Source organism: Anopheles arabiensis, chromosome 3 (assembly GCF_016920715.1).
Source record: "Anopheles arabiensis isolate DONGOLA chromosome 3, AaraD3, whole genome shotgun sequence".
Taxonomy (NCBI): Eukaryota; Metazoa; Arthropoda; class Insecta; order Diptera; family Culicidae; genus Anopheles; species Anopheles arabiensis.
The window spans coordinates 53,488,931-53,508,129 of record NC_053518.1 but is presented as its reverse complement, the minus strand read 5'-3'; the positions used below and the strand labels follow the sequence as shown (position 1 = coordinate 53,508,129).

The following is a 19,199-nucleotide window of genomic DNA, read 5'->3' as shown; positions in this document are numbered from 1 at the left end:
GTTTTTTTTTTGCTCCACCGTCTTAAATAGTTCATCCATTCCTTCAACAGATGACGCTCGTTCCGCACCTAAAAACTGCAATAAATACGCTGGCTATCGTAGTTTTGGCTGAAGTCTAGCGTATTTTTTTGCGTATTTTTTGACACAAAACGACGCAAAAAACTACGCAGAAAACTGCTCGAATTTGCGCAGCGGGACTTGGATTTTTTGCTTCCTTCGAGTTGCTCTTCTTTATTTCGTCTCATCTGCCGGTGACAGCTGTCATCGACGAGGTCTATATACACGCGACATGAGGTGTGGTTAGATAGCATTTACACGTATCACGCTCATGATTTACATTTTCTCATTTGCAAGGTTTACAAAATAAATAAATAAATAAATTCATCGAAAACAACCGCAACGCGCAATTCAAGCGTTACTCCAGCAAAGTGGACAAACAGAGAACGCATAGCAACTTCCCAAGCGCCACAGATTAAGCTTAAACGACTGGAAAATTGAACATCCATAGAAAAAAATGAAAGCTCCACAGCTTCATTGGTTTGATCAACAGATGGCGTATTATAACTCATCATTATATTGCTATCCTTTTCTTGCAATGTGTTTCGACAAGTTTCATCTTATCATGACCTATATAACCTTCTAACTTTCTGATCAAAAATCTATATGAATGGTCGTGTGGTCAGATACGTGGGTATCAACACCAACGACCATTACTCAAATCTCACTTGCTACAGTGCTGGTGGTTTCCGTTGGAGTTTAGTATTTAAACAATCGTATCGCCGTTCTAGTTCTAGCGATGCATAACTTCAATGCGAAACCATACAACAGTACAGAGGAAATGAGAAAGCTCTCCTCCAAGCGATGAAGCTCAGCTGGTTGGGGTATCCCACCAACAGATAGCGCCACCAGCTTTTTGCTATTGTTAGAATGAATGAGTCGTTTGCTGTCTGCTAAACGAAGTCTTTCTATATTCCGTTTAGGGAAAGAGAACTTGAGTCGTTTAGAAGCCGTTTAGTGGTCGTTTAGTGGATTTGTGGCACGTGGGTTATTGCTTAAAGCGCAGTGTAGGCAAAGATCGACGAACGCACCCGTTCTTTACCTAGAGCAGTTTATACTTTCCAGAACCTTCTTAAAAACACTAAAAGCACGGCTGTTGAAACCTTATAACAGCAGTTTAGGATGGTTCCAACGACCTGTCAATATTATCGTTAGGAAGAGAGAAAAGAGGAAAATAGAGGAGAAAAAGAGAGCGAATATGCGACAAAATAACATAAAAAGGGCTCGAAAGACATACCGCGAGATTATTACCAAATAACCACCGGAATAAAGAGACCAATTTTTTGGCAACATCTTACGAGTAAAACTAAAACTATCGAAGTGTTCGACATTAAATTATTTTTCCGCTTCGTTTTCTAACAGCGGCATAGGCACATAATGACAGACACCTCACTCAGATACAATGTGTTGCGTTCTGGAACATGGTTTGTTGGTTCCTTTCCCCCTTGACGCCTCTACGCCCTACGTTGTGTTTTGTTGTGTCGTCTTCGATCGCCAAAGGAGACAAAGTAAAGAACACGTCCGGCTCGTATCGAGTTTCATGCGCTAGTGCCGCTTTATTCGCACACATACTTAATCACAAATTGTCGATCGGCAGTGCTGCCAGAAAATACATTTAACTTTTAATTCCCAACTGACAAAACAACCGCAAACAATTCAAAATGACCGTTTCATAACCCTTACATTCCAACACAATGTTTAAATTGTACCTCATATCAATAACCTTTAATTACGACAAAAACGTATTCTAAAACCAAATGTAAGAAAATTATTGAATATAAATAAAACCAATTCCGACCGTGGCAAGCCAGATTCGTTCGGACTGCCAAGATAGGACGTTACGCTTCCTAAATGTTATGTTTGCTTAATAATGCTCTTTATTTAAACACTTAAAACTTTACATTATAATAAATACACACGAAATATACATATGTTAAAGCGTACGACACTTTACAACGTAGGTAGCGCGCCAGCCGCACCGCGCGCCCCTGCCGAGAGCTCCTGCTCGATCGGCCTTCGTGCACACTCTGCTCGGCGCTCGGCACACACTAAGCCTTACGCGCTTAGTGTTTGCGACAGTGTGCGTGTACACACTGTCGTCCCCCTGGACGTTGACCGGTGGCAGCGCAACTGCCACGGCAAGTCCAGGGGTCGGCATGCACGGCTGCCCACAACATCTACCCCTTTTACTTATCCGGAGGGGTCGATCCGACACGGGATATTCCACTGAGGGAATACCGGTGTGGTGACACCCTCCGGCCGTTGCTGCTGAATACTGGGGATGCTGTGGCGCGAGCGCTTTCCATACACCACGGATACCCTTTTTCCGCTTCGCTCTCACCCTTTTCGCGCTTGTTCCACTACTGCGAAGATTGCTTGAAGCGGTGGTGATGCTGCGTGTGTCTTCGTCGCCTTTTTCCGCACCACTATCGTCCTTTGTCGTGCTTGAGCCGCGACGACGATGACAAACCTGCTGCGGCGGCGGATGCTTTGTTTGATGATGATGCTATGCCCCTCGCCCTTCTTGCGAAATTGGCACCCGTCTCCTAAAAAAAAATGCTGTAACCGGGGCGGCATGTCCTTCCTCACCCCCATGGAACAAGACTGCCACCGAGACGTCATATGGTCTCGTCCATCTTTCCACTCACAGTCTTGCACCCAGGGCGGCCTCGCCCTCCTTGGACACTGTGACACTGTTGCTTGTTGCTGCTGCGCTCTGCTCCTGATGCTGATGCTATTCGGCATAGGCCCTCGCCCTTCCTTTACACGTTCCTGCTGCCCGCTGAAGCTGGGGCTGATGCTGATGATGCTGCTCCAGGGCGGTATGACACCCTTGCCCTCTTGGTCACAATGCAGCAAGGGCGGCATGACCCTTCGCCCTTTCTGTGCGCGTTGCTGTTGCTCGTAGTGCTGGGTCCAGGGCGGCATGACACCTTCGCCCTCTTTGGACACTGTGGCTGCCCCCGGGGCGGCATGACACCCTCGCCCCCATAGTTCTCTACGCCGATGATGTAAAAATCTTTTTACCTGTTGCCTCACCTCATGACTGTAATGTCCTCCAGCATGTGCTGGACAAATTTTCTGATTGGTGTTGCCTCAATGGTCTCCGTTTATGTCCTCAAAAATGCTCTGTCATATCGTTTGGTCGTTCATCCCACAAAGTTCTCTGGAACTACTACATTTGGGGATCTCAACTTGTTCGCGTCTCATCATTGAAAGATCTCGGTGTATGGTTAGACGAAAAATTACTGTTTAATGTACATGTCGAATTCGTCCTAAAAAAGCCAACAAAGCTCTTGGATTAATCCTTCGTTTAACATGCGAGATAAGAGATCCAATGTGCCTTAAGTCCTTATACTGCTGTCGGGTCCGTCCCACTCTTGAATACGCTGCAGTCGTTTGGTCTCCACCCGGTATCACTGCCATGGCTAGGCTAGAGAAGGTCCAACGCAAATTTACCCGTATTGCCATTCGTCGCTTCCTTCCTAATCAGTCTTCTATTCCTCTATATCATGTCCGTTGTCGCCTGCTTAGTCTGGAACCTATCCAAGCCAGATATTCTATCATCCAGTCCCTTTTTGTTGCCAATCTTCTCTCCTCTGACCTCGATTCCCCATCTCTCCTGTCGCGTTACGGCCAAAATGACCCACTCCTACGAGCGTTAGCCACCTTCAATGACCACTCCGATCTCTTCGACTACCATATCCCACCCTCCCGTTTCCGCTCCCTCCTTCGCAACACTATCACCCTTCCCACTCCATAATTCGTTAACCCGTACATTTCTTCCTCTCCTTAGTTTTTAAGCAACATATTGTTAAGCCTTTGGCGGACAATTTGATTAAATAAATAAAATAAATAAATAAATAGTACAGGGCAGCACCCGGGACGGCATGGGTCCTCGTCCCTTTTCCACACTGCATCCAGGGCGGCATAGATCCCATACCATAATAACCATAATGCAAATTAAGAAATTGTATACCGAGTGTGTGGATCAAGGTGGATTTAAAAATATCAGGTGGTGGACTCTAGTGCATTTTGACAATTCGTCACTTGACGTAAGTGTAGTGACCGGAGGAGGAAATACGCTTTTCGGATCTCATTAATACGCCACGCACTCACAGTATATGTGTTCCAGCTGACAGTTCTAACTCAACTGACGATTTATTTTCTTCAATTATATTCCTTGTCCTTCTCTCGCTGTTGATACAACTATCCATTTATCTCTTGTCTCTTTTTCTCTCTCACTCTCTTCCTCCCATACCTTATAATCCCTACAGTAAGGTCCCCAGGATTCAAACTCTGTTTACATTTATTAAATTTGTTCATATAATTTATCTATCCCATTCTTTTGATTAAACATTCTTTAAAAATATATTTTGGAATTCGCGAGTTCTTATTTAACATTATAACATGGATTAAAGTGTGTTATTTTGTGTTATTTCGTGAATTTATTCTATAACTCATTGTGTTTTCGACATTTTTGATGATAAAAATTAAAAAAGTGTAAGACATATTTTATTTTCTGCACAAAGCTACAGCATACCGCACAAGTCTTATCTTGCCGACTTCTAAACATCGTATATCTGCCCGTCTGACGTTTTCACCAGTGTCAAAAGTGACACACAAACTAAGGTTATTAAAGTGTGACGTGTGTAGCGAGGTTTATATAAACTAGCGAGCTAAGTTCAATGTTTACAAAAGCATTATTTTTTCAATTTTCACATTAATTCCTCATTATCTACGAGCCGCATGGACAATTTACGCGAGGTTAGAACTCTTACTCACATGATTTTAAATTTCGTGCATAAACAAATTATCAAATCTTTTGTTAACCCGAATAACCAAATCGGCTTTAACCCACTTGTTGTATATGGAACACCCTATGTATGAGCGGTGATGATTGTCATCGCTCCTGACGTGACACAACCTGGATGCCGTCCGGATGCACCCCGACCTGGCATCAACTAAAAGAGATCTAGATGAATCAGCATCGTTGGCTCGTGAACTTCCACTCTTTTATTCTCCTCATTATTACATTCTTTTTTCAATAAAGTGAATTCAATACGCAACATTTTTGGTGTCAGAAGTGGGATCCTAACAAAAGGCGATCCAGTAAAAGAGCGATTAGGAATCTGATCCACAGAATTGCAAAACTGCGTATTGCGTGAATGAGAGAGACAAAATGGCTCCCATCGACAATGAAACAATAGCAACACTTTCAAGTATGATTGCGCGAGCCTTGCAATCCGCAATTGGCACTGCTGTTGGCCAGGCCAGAGAAGACGTCGCAGCTTCGTCCCAGCAAAAACTTCCGCCATTTTCTCACGAGCCATACCAACGAACTGAGGGGATGTCTGTCGCTGATTATTTCGACCGGCTTGAATGGGCGCTCCAACTCAACAACATTCCCAAGGAAAAATACGCCGACTACGCACGCGTACACATGGGGTCAGAGCTTAACAACGCCTTTAAGTTTTTGATAACGCCCAAGAATCCAGAAGAAATTCCATACGAAGAACCTCGCCAAATTCTACAGCGGCACTTCGACCAAGCAAAAAACAAGTTCGTGGAAAGTATCAAGTTCCGGAACATTCGACAACAGAAAGGAGAGACAATTGCCCTGCGAATATGGAACTTTTCTTGACCGAATGTTAATCGAACAAATGCTTCATGGTTTCGATGAACGCGCAATTTGTGATACAATTGTTGCAAAGAACCCTACGACTTTCAAAGAAGCTTTCGACATCGCCATCGCTATGGAAGCCACACACAACACGGCTCGACAAGTAGGCACTGTTTCACCCGTATCAGAAACAACACACCGGCTTGGGTTTGAAAAACCGCGCACACGCCGCACAAACAACAACAACGCCGTATAGCACCTGCTAACCGTAACCGGCAGACGAGCAGTGAATCATCCGATCGACCACCGAACACATTCTACGAGAGCGGCACACAACGTAAAAATTCCTGTAATGGGTGTGGAGGACAACACTTGCGAAGCCAATGCCGTTTTCGCACCGCTAAATGCAACAAATGCAATCGTAAGGGCCATATTGCAAAGGTATGTAGATCTGAACGAAAACTTTTACCAACTGCACAGGTTCAGTCGCAGCAGAACTCCGATATCGACGTGATACAATCGCTACATTGTATCAACAATATGCCGTCCGTAAACAAGAAAATGCTTAACGTGAAGATCAACGGTTTTCCCCTGACGATGGAATTGGACACCGGAGCAACATGCGGCATAATCAGCGAAACCACATTACGTAAAATACTGCCGAAATATTCGCTGCAACCGTCAGACCGCCAATTTTTAAGTTACACAGGACATCGTATCAACTGCATTGGTCGCCTGTTCGTCCAAGTTTCACTTGGAACCACATCTAACAATCTTTTCTTATATGTTGTAGAGGGGGAAGTATGACTCGCTTTTCGGACGCGATTGGATAGCACAGTTCACAAATGAGATCAATTTTCGTGAACTGTTTACTTCAACTGTACCAGTAAACGTACTCTCAAGCATCGAACCAACTCGAGAACAAGCAGCTCAAATGTCGAAACTGCTCGAAGACTTTAACAATATCTTTAGCGACGTTCCAGGTATGCTTGTAGGGCCACCAGCGAAGGTACACTTAAAACCCGATACCACTCCGGTTTTCGCTCGAGCACGAAATGTACCACTCGCTCTTCGAGAACGCTACGCATCAGAGATCGACAAGAAACTTGCTTCCGGATTCTACGAAAAAGTTGAAGTTTCAGAATGGGATTCACCGACCCATATCGTCATTAAAAAGAACGGAGGTATTCGGATAACCGGGAACTACAAACCGACTGCAAATCCCAAAATGATTATCGACGAACACCCAATACCAAAAATCGAAGACATCTTCAACAAAATGAAAGGAGCTGCCCTGTTTTGCCACCTCGACGTAACGGATGCTTACACGCACCTTCCAATCGACGAAGACTTCCGGCATATTTTGACGCTAAACACATCGACACATGGACTGATCCGTCCCAAGAGAGCGGTGTATGGTGCTGCAAACATACCAGCTATTTGGCAGCGACGTATGGAGACGATCCTTCAAGGTTTGACCAATGTTGTCAGTTTTTTTGATGACGTCATTGTATTTGCGAAAGACTTCGAAGAGATGCTAGCAGCGCTGAACGAGACATTGGAGCAAATGCTACGAAACGGTCTTCGACTAAATCGTTCCAAATGCATCTTTGCGACATCATCCCTCGAATGCTTGGGTCATCGCATCGATCGTCACGGCCTGCACAAATCAGACAAACACATAAAAGCCATACGCGACGCTCCAACACCAACTACACCAGAGGAACTACAATTATTTCTTGGTAAGGCAACTTATTATTCCTCATTCATACCCAATCTCTCTTGTAGGGCACGTCCTCTTCGAGATGTACTGCTTATCCCTTTGAGTGGACACAAGCAGCAGAGAAGGCCTACCAAGACATAAAACTTGCGCTAATTTCACCACAAGTGCTGATGCAGTACGATCCATCGTTACCACTGATTCTCGCAACAGACGCTAGCAAAACCGGTCTCGGCGCTGTTCTCTCACATCGATTGAGCAATGGATCAGAACGACCGATCGCGTATGCCAGTTGTACAATGTCGCAAACTGAACAACGATACCCTATGATTGATAAGGAGGCTCTTGCGATAGTGTGGGCAGTGAAAAAGTTTTTCCATTACCTCTATGCGCGAAAATTCACTCTAATCACTGATCATAAGCCCCTTACTCAAATACTGCACCCAGAAAAGTCTTTGCCTACTTTGTGCATTAGTCGAATGGCCAACTACGCCGACTATCTGGCACATTTCAACTTCAATATTGTCTACAGGCCCACAAACCAGAATACAAACGCCGATTACTGCTCCAGAATCCCAAATGCCCCAACAGAAAATCAGAGCAATAGACAATTTTCACACGAGGGAGGAAATATGGATGATGAATTCGATCATTTTATTCTCAAACAGATTCAGCAACTCCCAATTAGAGCAGAACACATTGCACGTGAAACGCGCAAAGACATCCAACTAGGCAAAATAATCCAAGATCTTGAACACGGTAGAGACCTCGCGAGAATGGGTTATAAAGCACCCGAGGCAAAATATACCCTAACAGCGAACTGCTTGATGTTCGAGCATCGCGTCGTAATTCCGGCTTCCCTGCGCAAAGCCATAATGAACGATTTACATGCAGCTCACATTGGAATCGTCAAAATGAAAGGGTTGGCACGATCATATGTCTATTTCTTTTCCTAGGAATTGATTCCGAAATCGAGCAAACAGCTAAATCTTGCACAGAATGTGCACGACAAGCCACAAGTCCACCAAAATTCAACAAACACCATTGGGAATACCCTAACGCACCTTGGGAACGCATACATATCGACTATGCAGGTCCCGTGGCAGGCGCTATGCTATTAGTAGTTGTGGATGCATACAGCAAATGGTTCGAGGTAAAGGTAACCACATCAACTACAACAAACGCAACGATCAGTTTACTGGATGAACTATTCGCAGCTTATGGAGCACCAGTAACGGTAGTCTCCGACAACGGTCCACAATTTGCATCAGCCGATTTCACGTCTTACTTCAAAAACACAGGCGTTAAGTACCATAAGCTGACAGCCCCCTACCATCCGGCTACAAACGGCCAAGCAGAACGGTATGTTCAAACCGTAAAAAAGGCGTTGACAGCTATGGGTACAACAAAAGACACTTTGCAAAACATGGTTTGTTGGTTCCTTTCCCCCTTGACGCCTCTACACCCTACGTTGTGTTTTGTTGTGTCGTCTTCGATCGCCAAAGGAGACAAAGTAAAGAACACGTCCGGCTCGTATCGAGTTTCATGCGCTAGTGCCGCTTTATTCGCACACATACTTAATCACAAATTGTCGATCGGCAGTGCTGCCAGAAAATACATTTAACTTTTAATTCCCAACTGACAAAACAACCGCAAACAATTCAAAATGACCGTTTCATAACCCTTACATTCCAACACAATGTTTAAATTGTACCTCATATCAATAACCTTTAATTACGACAAAAACGTATTCTAAAACCAAATGTAAGAAAATTATTGAATATAAATAAAACCAATTCCGACCGTGGCAAGCCAGATTCGTTCGGACTGCCAAGATAGGACGTTACGCTTCCTAAATGTTATGTTTGCTTAATAATGCTCTTTATTTAAACACTTAAAACTTTACATTATAATAAATACACACGAAATATACATATGTTAAAGCGTACGACACTTTACAACGTAGGTAGCGCGCCAGCCGCACCGCGCGCCCCTGCCGAGAGCTCCTGCTCGATCGGCCTTCGTGCACACTCTGCTCGGCGCTCGGCACACACTAAGCCTTACGCGCTTAGTGTTTGCGACAGTGTGCGTGTACACACTGTCGTCCCCCTGGACGTTGACCGGTGGCAGCGCAACTGCCACGGCAAGTCCAGGGGTCGGCATGCACGGCTGCCCACAACATCTACCCCTTTTACTTATCCGGAGGGGTCGATCCGACACGGGATATTCCACTGAGGGAATACCGGTGTGGTGACACCCTCCGGCCGTTGCTGCTGAATACTGGGGATGCTGTGGCGCGAGCGCTTTCCATACACACGGGTACCCTTTTCCGCTTCGCTCTCACCCTTTTCGCGCTTGTTCCACTACTGCGAAGATTGCTTGAAGCGGTGGTGATGCTGCGTGTGTCTTCGTCGCCTTTTTCCGCACCACTATCGTCCTTTGTCGTGCTTGAGCCGCGACGACGATGACAAACCTGCTGCGGCGGCGGATGCTTTGTTTGATGATGATGCTATGCCCCTCGCCCTTCTTGCGAAATTGGCACCCGTCTCCTAAAAAAAAATGCTGTAACCGGGGCGGCATGTCCTTCCTCACCCCCATGGAACAAGACTGCCACCGAGACGTCATATGGTCTCGTCCATCTTTCCACTCACAGTCTTGCACCCAGGGCGGCCTCGCCCTCCTTGGACACTGTGACACTGTTGCTTGTTGCTGCTGCGCTCTGCTCCTGATGCTGATGCTATTCGGCATAGGCCCTCGCCCTTCCTTTACACGTTCCTGCTGCCCGCTGAAGCTGGGGCTGATGCTGATGATGCTGCTCCAGGGCGGTATGACACCCTTGCCCTCTTGGTCACAATGCAGCAAGGGCGGCATGACCCTTCGCCCTTTCTGTGCGCGTTGCTGTTGCTCGTAGTGCTGGGTCCAGGGCGGCATGACACCTTCGCCCTCTTTGGACACTGTGGCTGCCCCCGGGGCGGCATGACACCCTCGCCCCCATAGTTCTCTACGCCGATGATGTAAAAATCTTTTTACCTGTTGCCTCACCTCATGACTGTAATGTCCTCCAGCATGTGCTGGACAAATTTTCTGATTGGTGTTGCCTCAATGGTCTCCGTTTATGTCCTCAAAAATGCTCTGTCATATCGTTTGGTCGTTCATCCCACAAAGTTCTCTGGAACTACTACATTTGGGGATCTCAACTTGTTCGCGTCTCATCATTGAAAGATCTCGGTGTATGCTATGTGTAGGTTAGACGAAAAATTACTGTTTAATGTACATGTCGAATTCGTCCTAAAAAAAGCCAACAAAGCTCTTGGATTAATCCTTCGTTTAACATGCGAGATAAGAGATCCAATGTGCCTTAAGTCCTTATACTGCTGTCGGGTCCGTCCCACTCTTGAATACGCTGCAGTCGTTTGGTCTCCACCCGGTATCACTGCCATGGCTAGGCTAGAGAAGGTCCAACGCAAATTTACCCGTATTGCCATTCGTCGCTTCCTTCCTAATCAGTCTTCTATTCCTCTATATCATGTCCGTTGTCGCCTGCTTAGTCTGGAACCTATCCAAGCCAGATATTCTATCATCCAGTCCCTTTTTGTTGCCAATCTTCTCTCCTCTGACCTCGATTCCCCATCTCTCCTGTCGCGTTACGGCCAAAATGACCCACTCCTACGAGCGTTAGCCACCTTCAATGACCACTCCGATCTCTTCGACTACCATATCCCACCCTCCCGTTTCCGCTCCCTCCTTCGCAACACTATCACCCTTCCCACTCCATAATTCGTTAACCCGTACATTTCTTCCTCTCCTTAGTTTTTAAGCAACATATTGTTAAGCCTTTGGCGGACAATTTGATTAAATAAATAAAATAAATAAATAAATAGTACAGGGCAGCACCCGGGACGGCATGGGTCCTCGTCCCTTTTCCACACTGCATCCAGGGCGGCATAGATCCCATACCATAATAACCATAATGCAAATTAAGAAATTGTATACCGAGTGTGTGGATCAAGGTGGATTTAAAAATATCAGGTGGTGGACTCTAGTGCATTTTGACAATTCGTCACTTGACGTAAGTGTAGTGACCGGAGGAGGAAATACGCTTTTCGGATCTCATTAATACGCCACGCACTCACAGTATATGTGTTCCAGCTGACAGTTCTAACTCAACTGACGATTTATTTTCTTCAATTATATTCCTTGTCCTTCTCTCGCTGTTGATACAACTATCCATTTATCTCTTTTGTCTCTTTTTCTCTCTCACTCTCTTCCTCCCATACCTTATAATCCCTACAGTAAGGTCCCCAGGATTCAAACTCTGTTTACATTTATTAAATTTGTTCATATAATTTATCTATCCCATTCTTTTGATTAAACATTCTTTAAAAATATATTTTGGAATTCGCGAGTTCTTATTTAACATTATAACATGGATTAAAGTGTGTTATTTTGTGTTATTTCGTGAATTTATTCTATAACTCATTGTGTTTTCGACATTTTTGATGATAAAAATTAAAAAAGTGTAAGACATATTTTATTTTCTGCACAAAGCTACAGCATACCGCACAAGTCTTATCTTGCCGACTTCTAAACATCGTATATCTGCCCGTCTGACGTTTTCACCAGTGTCAAAAGTGACACACAAACTAAGGTTATTAAAGTGTGACGTGTGTAGCGAGGTTTATATAAACTAGCGAGCTAAGTTCAATGTTTACAAAAGCATTATTTTTTCAATTTTCACATTAATTCCTCATTATCTACGAGCCGCATGGACAATTTACGCGAGGTTAGAACTCTTACTCACATGATTTTAAATTTCGTGCATAAACAAATTATCAAATCTTTTGTTAACCCGAATAACCAAATCGGCTTTAACCCACTTGTTGTATATGGAACACCCTATGTATGAGCGGTGATGATTGTCATCGCTCCTGACGTGACACAACCTGGATGCCGTCCGGATGCACCCCGACCTGGCATCAACTAAAAGAGATCTAGATGAATCAGCATCGTTGGCTCGTGAACTTCCACTCTTTTATTCTCCTCATTATTACATTCTTTTTTCAATAAAGTGAATTCAATACGCAACATTTTTGGTGTCAGAAGTGGGATCCTAACAAAAGGCGATCCAGTAAAAGAGCGATTAGGAATCTGATCCACAGAATTGCAAAACTGCGTATTGCGTGAATGAGAGAGACAAAATGGCTCCCATCGACAATGAAACAATGGCAACACTTTCAAGTATGATTGCGCGAGCCTTGCAATCCGCAATTGGCACTGCTGTTGGCCAGGCCAGAGAAGACGTCGCAGCTTCGTCCCAGCAAAAACTTCCGCCATTTTCTCACGAGCCATACCAACGAACTGAGGGGATGTCTGTCGCTGATTATTTCGACCGGCTTGAATGGGCGCTCCAACTCAACAACATTCCCAAGGAAAAATACGCCGACTACGCACGCGTACACATGGGGTCAGAGCTTAACAACGCCTTTAAGTTTTTGATAACGCCCAAGAATCCAGAAGAAATTCCATACGAAGAACCTCGCCAAATTCTACAGCGGCACTTCGACCAAGCAAAAAACAAGTTCGTGGAAAGTATCAAGTTCCGGAACATTCGACAACAGAAAGGAGAGACAATTGCCCTGCGAATATGGAACTTTTCTTGACCGAATGTTAATCGAACAAATGCTTTATGGTTTCGATGAACGTGCAATTTGTGATACAATTGTTGCAAAGAACCCTACGACTTTCAAAGAAGCTTTCGACATCGCCATCGCTATGGAAGCCACACACAACACGGCTCGACAAGTAGGCACTGTTTCACCCGTATCAGAAACAACACACCGGCTTGGGTTTGAAAAACCGCGCACACGCCGCACAAACAACAACAACGCCGTATAGCACCTGCTAACCGTAACCGGCAGACGAGCAGTGAATCATCCGATCGACCACCGAACACATTCTACGAGAGCGGCACACAACGTAAAAATTCCTGTAATGGGTGTGGAGGACAACACTTGCGAAGCCAATGCCGTTTTCGCACCGCTAAATGCAACAAATGCAATCGTAAGGGCCATATTGCAAAGGTATGTAGATCTGAACGAAAACTTTTACCAACTGCACAGGTTCAGTCGCAGCAGAACTCCGATATCGACGTGATACAATCGCTACATTGTATCAACAATATGCCGTCCGTAAACAAGAAAATGCTTAACGTGAAGATCAACGGTTTTCCCCTGACGATGGAATTGGACACCGGAGCAACATGCGGCATAATCAGCGAAACCACATTACGTAAAATACTGCCGAAATATTCGCTGCAACCGTCAGACCGCCAATTTTTAAGTTACACAGGACATCGTATCAACTGCATTGGTCGCCTGTTCGTCCAAGTTTCACTTGGAACCACATCTAACAATCTTTTCTTATATGTTGTAGAGGGGAAGTATGACTCGCTTTTCGGACGCGATTGGATAGCACAGTTCACAAATGAGATCAATTTTCGTGAACTGTTTACTTCAACTGTACCAGTAAACGTACTCTCAAGCATCGAACCAACTCGAGAACAAGCAGCTCAAATGTCGAAACTGCTCGAAGACTTTAACAATATCTTTAGCGACGTTCCAGGTATGCTTGTAGGGCCACCAGCGAAGGTACACTTAAAACCCGATACCACTCCGGTTTTCGCTCGAGCACGAAATGTACCACTCGCTCTTCGAGAACGCTACGCATCAGAGATCGACAAGAAACTTGCTTCCGGATTCTACGAAAAAGTTGAAGTTTCAGAATGGGATTCACCGACCCATATCGTCATTAAAAAGAACGGAGGTATTCGGATAACCGGGAACTACAAACCGACTGCAAATCCCAAAATGATTATCGACGAACACCCAATACCAAAAATCGAAGACATCTTCAACAAAATGAAAGGAGCTGCCCTGTTTTGCCACCTCGACGTAACGGATGCTTACACGCACCTTCCAATCGACGAAGACTTCCGGCATATTTTGACGCTAAACACATCGACACATGGACTGATCCGTCCCAAGAGAGCGGTGTATGGTGCTGCAAACATACCAGCTATTTGGCAGCGACGTATGGAGACGATCCTTCAAGGTTTGACCAATGTTGTCAGTTTTTTTTTGATGACGTCATTGTATTTGCGAAAGACTTCGAAGAGATGCTAGCAGCGCTGAACGAGACATTGGAGCAAATGCTACGAAACGGTCTTCGACTAAATCGTTCCAAATGCATCTTTGCGACATCATCCCTCGAATGCTTGGGTCATCGCATCGATCGTCACGGCCTGCACAAATCAGACAAACACATAAAAGCCATACGCGACGCTCCAACACCAACTACACCAGAGGAACTACAATTATTTCTTGGTAAGGCAACTTATTATTCCTCATTCATACCCAATCTCTCTTGTAGGGCACGTCCTCTTCGAGATGTACTGCTTATCCCTTTGAGTGGACACAAGCAGCAGAGAAGGCCTACCAAGACATAAAACTTGCGCTAATTTCACCACAAGTGCTGATGCAGTACGATCCATCGTTACCACTGATTCTCGCAACAGACGCTAGCAAAACCGGTCTCGGCGCTGTTCTCTCACATCGATTGAGCAATGGATCAGAACGACCGATCGCGTATGCCAGTTGTACAATGTCGCAAACTGAACAACGATACCCTATGATTGATAAGGAGGCTCTTGCGATAGTGTGGGCAGTGAAAAAGTTTTTCCATTACCTCTATGCGCGAAAATTCACTCTAATCACTGATCATAAGCCCCTTACTCAAATACTGCACCCAGAAAAGTCTTTGCCTACTTTGTGCATTAGTCGAATGGCCAACTACGCCGACTATCTGGCACATTTCAACTTCAATATTGTCTACAGGCCCACAAACCAGAATACAAACGCCGATTACTGCTCCAGAATCCCAAATGCCCCAACAGAAAATCAGAGCAATAGACAATTTTCACACGAGGGAGGAAATATGGATGATGAATTCGATCATTTTATTCTCAAACAGATTCAGCAACTCCCAATTAGAGCAGAACACATTGCACGTGAAACGCGCAAAGACATCCAACTAGGCAAAATAATCCAAGATCTTGAACACGGTAGAGACCTCGCGAGAATGGGTTATAAAGCACCCGAGGCAAAATATACCCTAACAGCGAACTGCTTGATGTTCGAGCATCGCGTCGTAATTCCGGCTTCCCTGCGCAAAGCCATAATGAACGATTTACATGCAGCTCACATTGGAATCGTCAAAATGAAAGGGTTGGCACGATCATATGTCTATTTCTTTTCCTAGGAATTGATTCCGAAATCGAGCAAACAGCTAAATCTTGCACAGAATGTGCACGACAAGCCACAAGTCCACCAAAATTCAACAAACACCATTGGGAATACCCTAACGCACCTTGGGAACGCATACATATCGACTATGCAGGTCCCGTGGCAGGCGCTATGCTATTAGTAGTTGTGGATGCATACAGCAAATGGTTCGAGGTAAAGGTAACCACATCAACTACAACAAACGCAACGATCAGTTTACTGGATGAACTATTCGCAGCTTATGGAGCACCAGTAACGGTAGTCTCCGACAACGGTCCACAATTTGCATCAGCCGATTTCACGTCTTACCTCAAAAACACAGGCGTTAAGTACCATAAGCTGACAGCCCCCTACCATCCGGCTACAAACGGCCAAGCAGAACGGTATGTTCAAACCGTAAAAAAGGCGTTGACAGCTATGGGTACAACAAAAGACACTTTGCAAAACATGGTTTGTTGGTTCCTTTCCCCCTTGACGCCTCTACGCCCTACGTTGTGTTTTGTTGTGTCGTCTTCGATCGCCAAAGGAGACAAAGTAAAGAACACGTCCGGCTCGTATCGAGTTTCATGCGCTAGTGCCGCTTTATTCGCACACATACTTAATCACAAATTGTCGATCGGCAGTGCTGCCAGAAAATACATTTAACTTTTAATTCCCAACTGACAAAACAACCGCAAACAATTCAAAATGACCGTTTCATAACCCTTACATTCCAACACAATGTTTAAATTGTACCTCATATCAATAACCTTTAATTACGACAAAAACGTATTCTAAAACCAAATGTAAGAAAATTATTGAATATAAATAAAACCAATTCCGACCGTGGCAAGCCAGATTCGTTCGGACTGCCAAGATAGGACGTTACGCTTCCTAAATGTTATGTTTGCTTAATAATGCTCTTTATTTAAACACTTAAAACTTTACATTATAATAAATACACACGAAATATACATATGTTAAAGCGTACGACACTTTACAACGTAGGTAGCGCGCCAGCCGCACCGCGCGCCCCTGCCGAGAGCTCCTGCTCGATCGGCCTTCGTGCACACTCTGCTCGGCGCTCGGCACACACTAAGCCTTACGCGCTTAGTGTTTGCGACAGTGTGCGTGTACACTGTCGTCCCCCTGGACGTTGACCGGTGGCAGCGCAACTGCCACGGCAAGTCCAGGGGTCGGCATGCACGGCTGCCCACAACATCTACCCTTTTACTTATCCGGAGGGGTCGATCCGACACGGGATATTCCACTGAGGGAATACCGGTGTGGTGACACCCTCCGGCCGTTGCTGCTGAATACTGGGGATGCTGTGGCGCGAGCGCTTTCCATACACACGGGTACCCTTTTCCGCTTCGCTCTCACCCTTTTCGCGCTTGTTCCACTACTGCGAAGATTGCTTGAAGCGGTGGTGATGCTGCGTGTGTCTTCGTCGCCTTTTTCCGCACCACTATCGTCCTTTGTCGTGCTTGAGCCGCGACGACGATGACAAACCTGCTGCGGCGGCGGATGCTTTGTTTGATGATGATGCTATGCCCCTCGCCCTTCTTGCGAAATTGGCACCCGTCTCCTAAAAAAAAAAAAGACATCCAACTAGGCAAAATAATCCAAGATCTTGAACACGGTAGAGACCTCGCGAGAATGGGTTATAAAGCACCCGAGGCAAAATATACCCTAACAGCGAACTGCTTGATGTTCGAGCATCGCGTCGTAATTCCGGCTTCCCTGCGCAAAGCCATAATGAACGATTTACATGCAGCTCACATTGGAATCGTCAAAATGAAAGGGTTGGCACGATCATATGTCTATTTCTTTTCCTAGGAATTGATTCCGAAATCGAGCAAACAGCTAAATCTTGCACAGAATGTGCACGACAAGCCACAAGTCCACCAAAATTCAACAAACACCATTGGGAATACCCTAACGCACCTTGGGAACGCATACATATCGACTATGCAGGTCCCGTGGCAGGCGCTATGCTATTAGTAGTTGTGGATGCATACAGCAAATGGTTCGAGGTAAAGGTAACCACATCAACTACAACAAACGCAACGATCAGTTTACTGGATGAACTATTCGCAGCTTATGGAGCACCAGTAACGGTAGTCTCCGACAACGGTCCACAATTTGCATCAGCCGATTTCACGTCTTACCTCAAAAACACAGGCGTTAAGTACCATAAGCTGACAGCCCCCTACCATCCGGCTACAAACGGCCAAGCAGAACGGTATGTTCAAACCGTAAAAAAGGCGTTGACAGCTATGGGTACAACAAAAGACACTTTGCAAAAGAATCTTAACACGTTTCTGCTACAATACCGAAAGGCTCCTCACATCGAAACAGGAAGTCCGCCAGCAAAGTTGTTCTTAGGTCGAAACATTCGCACGCGCATTGATCTTGTGCGACCACAAGATATCAACACACGGATGCATCAGAAGCAACAATCCACATTCGAACCGTCTTTCCGTACATTCTCAGTTGGACAGAAAGTGTACTGTCTTTCTGGAAACCCACGAACGGACAAATGGATTGTAGGAGTCATCGAAGGCTGCTTGGGTGATCTTCATTATCAAATCAGATCTAACGGAAAGATGCTTAAGCGACATGTCGACCAGATTCGAAGCTTCCAAGGCAACGTCAACTTCGAAGAGACCGATGAAGACGTACCTCGTCGACTGGATTTCTATGCGAACACTGAGACGCAGCAACCACCAATCAATAATGAAGCCAACGAAACAGCAACGTCTTCAGATGAGTCCATTTCATCAGATATTGTGTTTGGAACACCTATGAGCAGCCCGCAACAATTAACCTCATCGTCAAGCGAAGACTCACCACCAGTAGCCCGCAGGTCCCAAAGACAACGTCGCCCTCCTCTACGCTACTCGCCATCCTAGAGTGAACCAGGATCTTCATATAAGAGGGAGGAAATGTTGTATATGGAACACCCTATGTATGAGCGGTGATGATTGTCATCGCTCCTGACGTGACACAACCTGGATGCCGTCCGGATGCACCCCGACCTGGCATCAACTAAAAGAGATCTAGATGAATCAGTATCGTTGGCTCGTGAACTTCCACTCTTTTATTCTCCTCATTATTACATTCTTTTTTCAATAAAGTGAATTCAATACGCAACACCACTGTAAAGCCACTTCAAACCCACGTGGATTAGTGGTGGTCGATTCAGTCATTAACCCACCAAATTTTAGAACAATCGCAGCTGTCAGTTCCGATCATATGTATTGACCTTGCCCGCACTTGGCCCACCTTTTCGAAACATGTTGACGAGGAAAAGATGGATCAAGGGCAGGCTAGGGTCAATATGCTTAACAAGATTTTAATACTTCGATTACTTTAACTCATTCACTTACATCACTGCATAACTTCGGCAATATTATTAATCTATAAACTGTGCAGTGACCCGCGAAATGGATGAGTCCATTTGCAAGTGAACAAACAC

The 19,199-nt window shown here is 45.1% G+C and overlaps 1 protein-coding gene across 1 annotated transcript; it reads left to right on the top strand.

The window, feature by feature from the left end:
- Window positions 1-15,727: 15,727 nt before the first annotated feature.
- LOC120904388 (uncharacterized protein K02A2.6-like) lies at window positions 15,728-18,922 on the top strand. Its single transcript, XM_040314327.1, has 2 exons — window positions 15,728-16,176; window positions 18,018-18,922. The coding sequence occupies exons 1-2, from the start codon at window positions 15,872-15,874 to the stop codon at window positions 18,631-18,633; spliced, it is 921 nt and encodes a 306-aa protein (XP_040170261.1). The 5' UTR covers window positions 15,728-15,871; the 3' UTR covers window positions 18,634-18,922.
- Window positions 18,923-19,199: the final 277 nt, after the last annotated feature.

Excerpts from the sequence above, each read along its gene's own strand:
- LOC120904388 (XM_040314327.1), top strand. The coding sequence starts at position 15,872 with ATGCTATTAGTAGTTGTGGATGCATACAGCAAATGGTTCGAGGTAAAG. Across the intron at positions 16,177-18,017 it reads ATGGGTACAACAAAAGACAC|TTTGCAAAAGAATCTTAACA; the intron begins TTTGCAAAACAT and ends AACAAAAGACAC.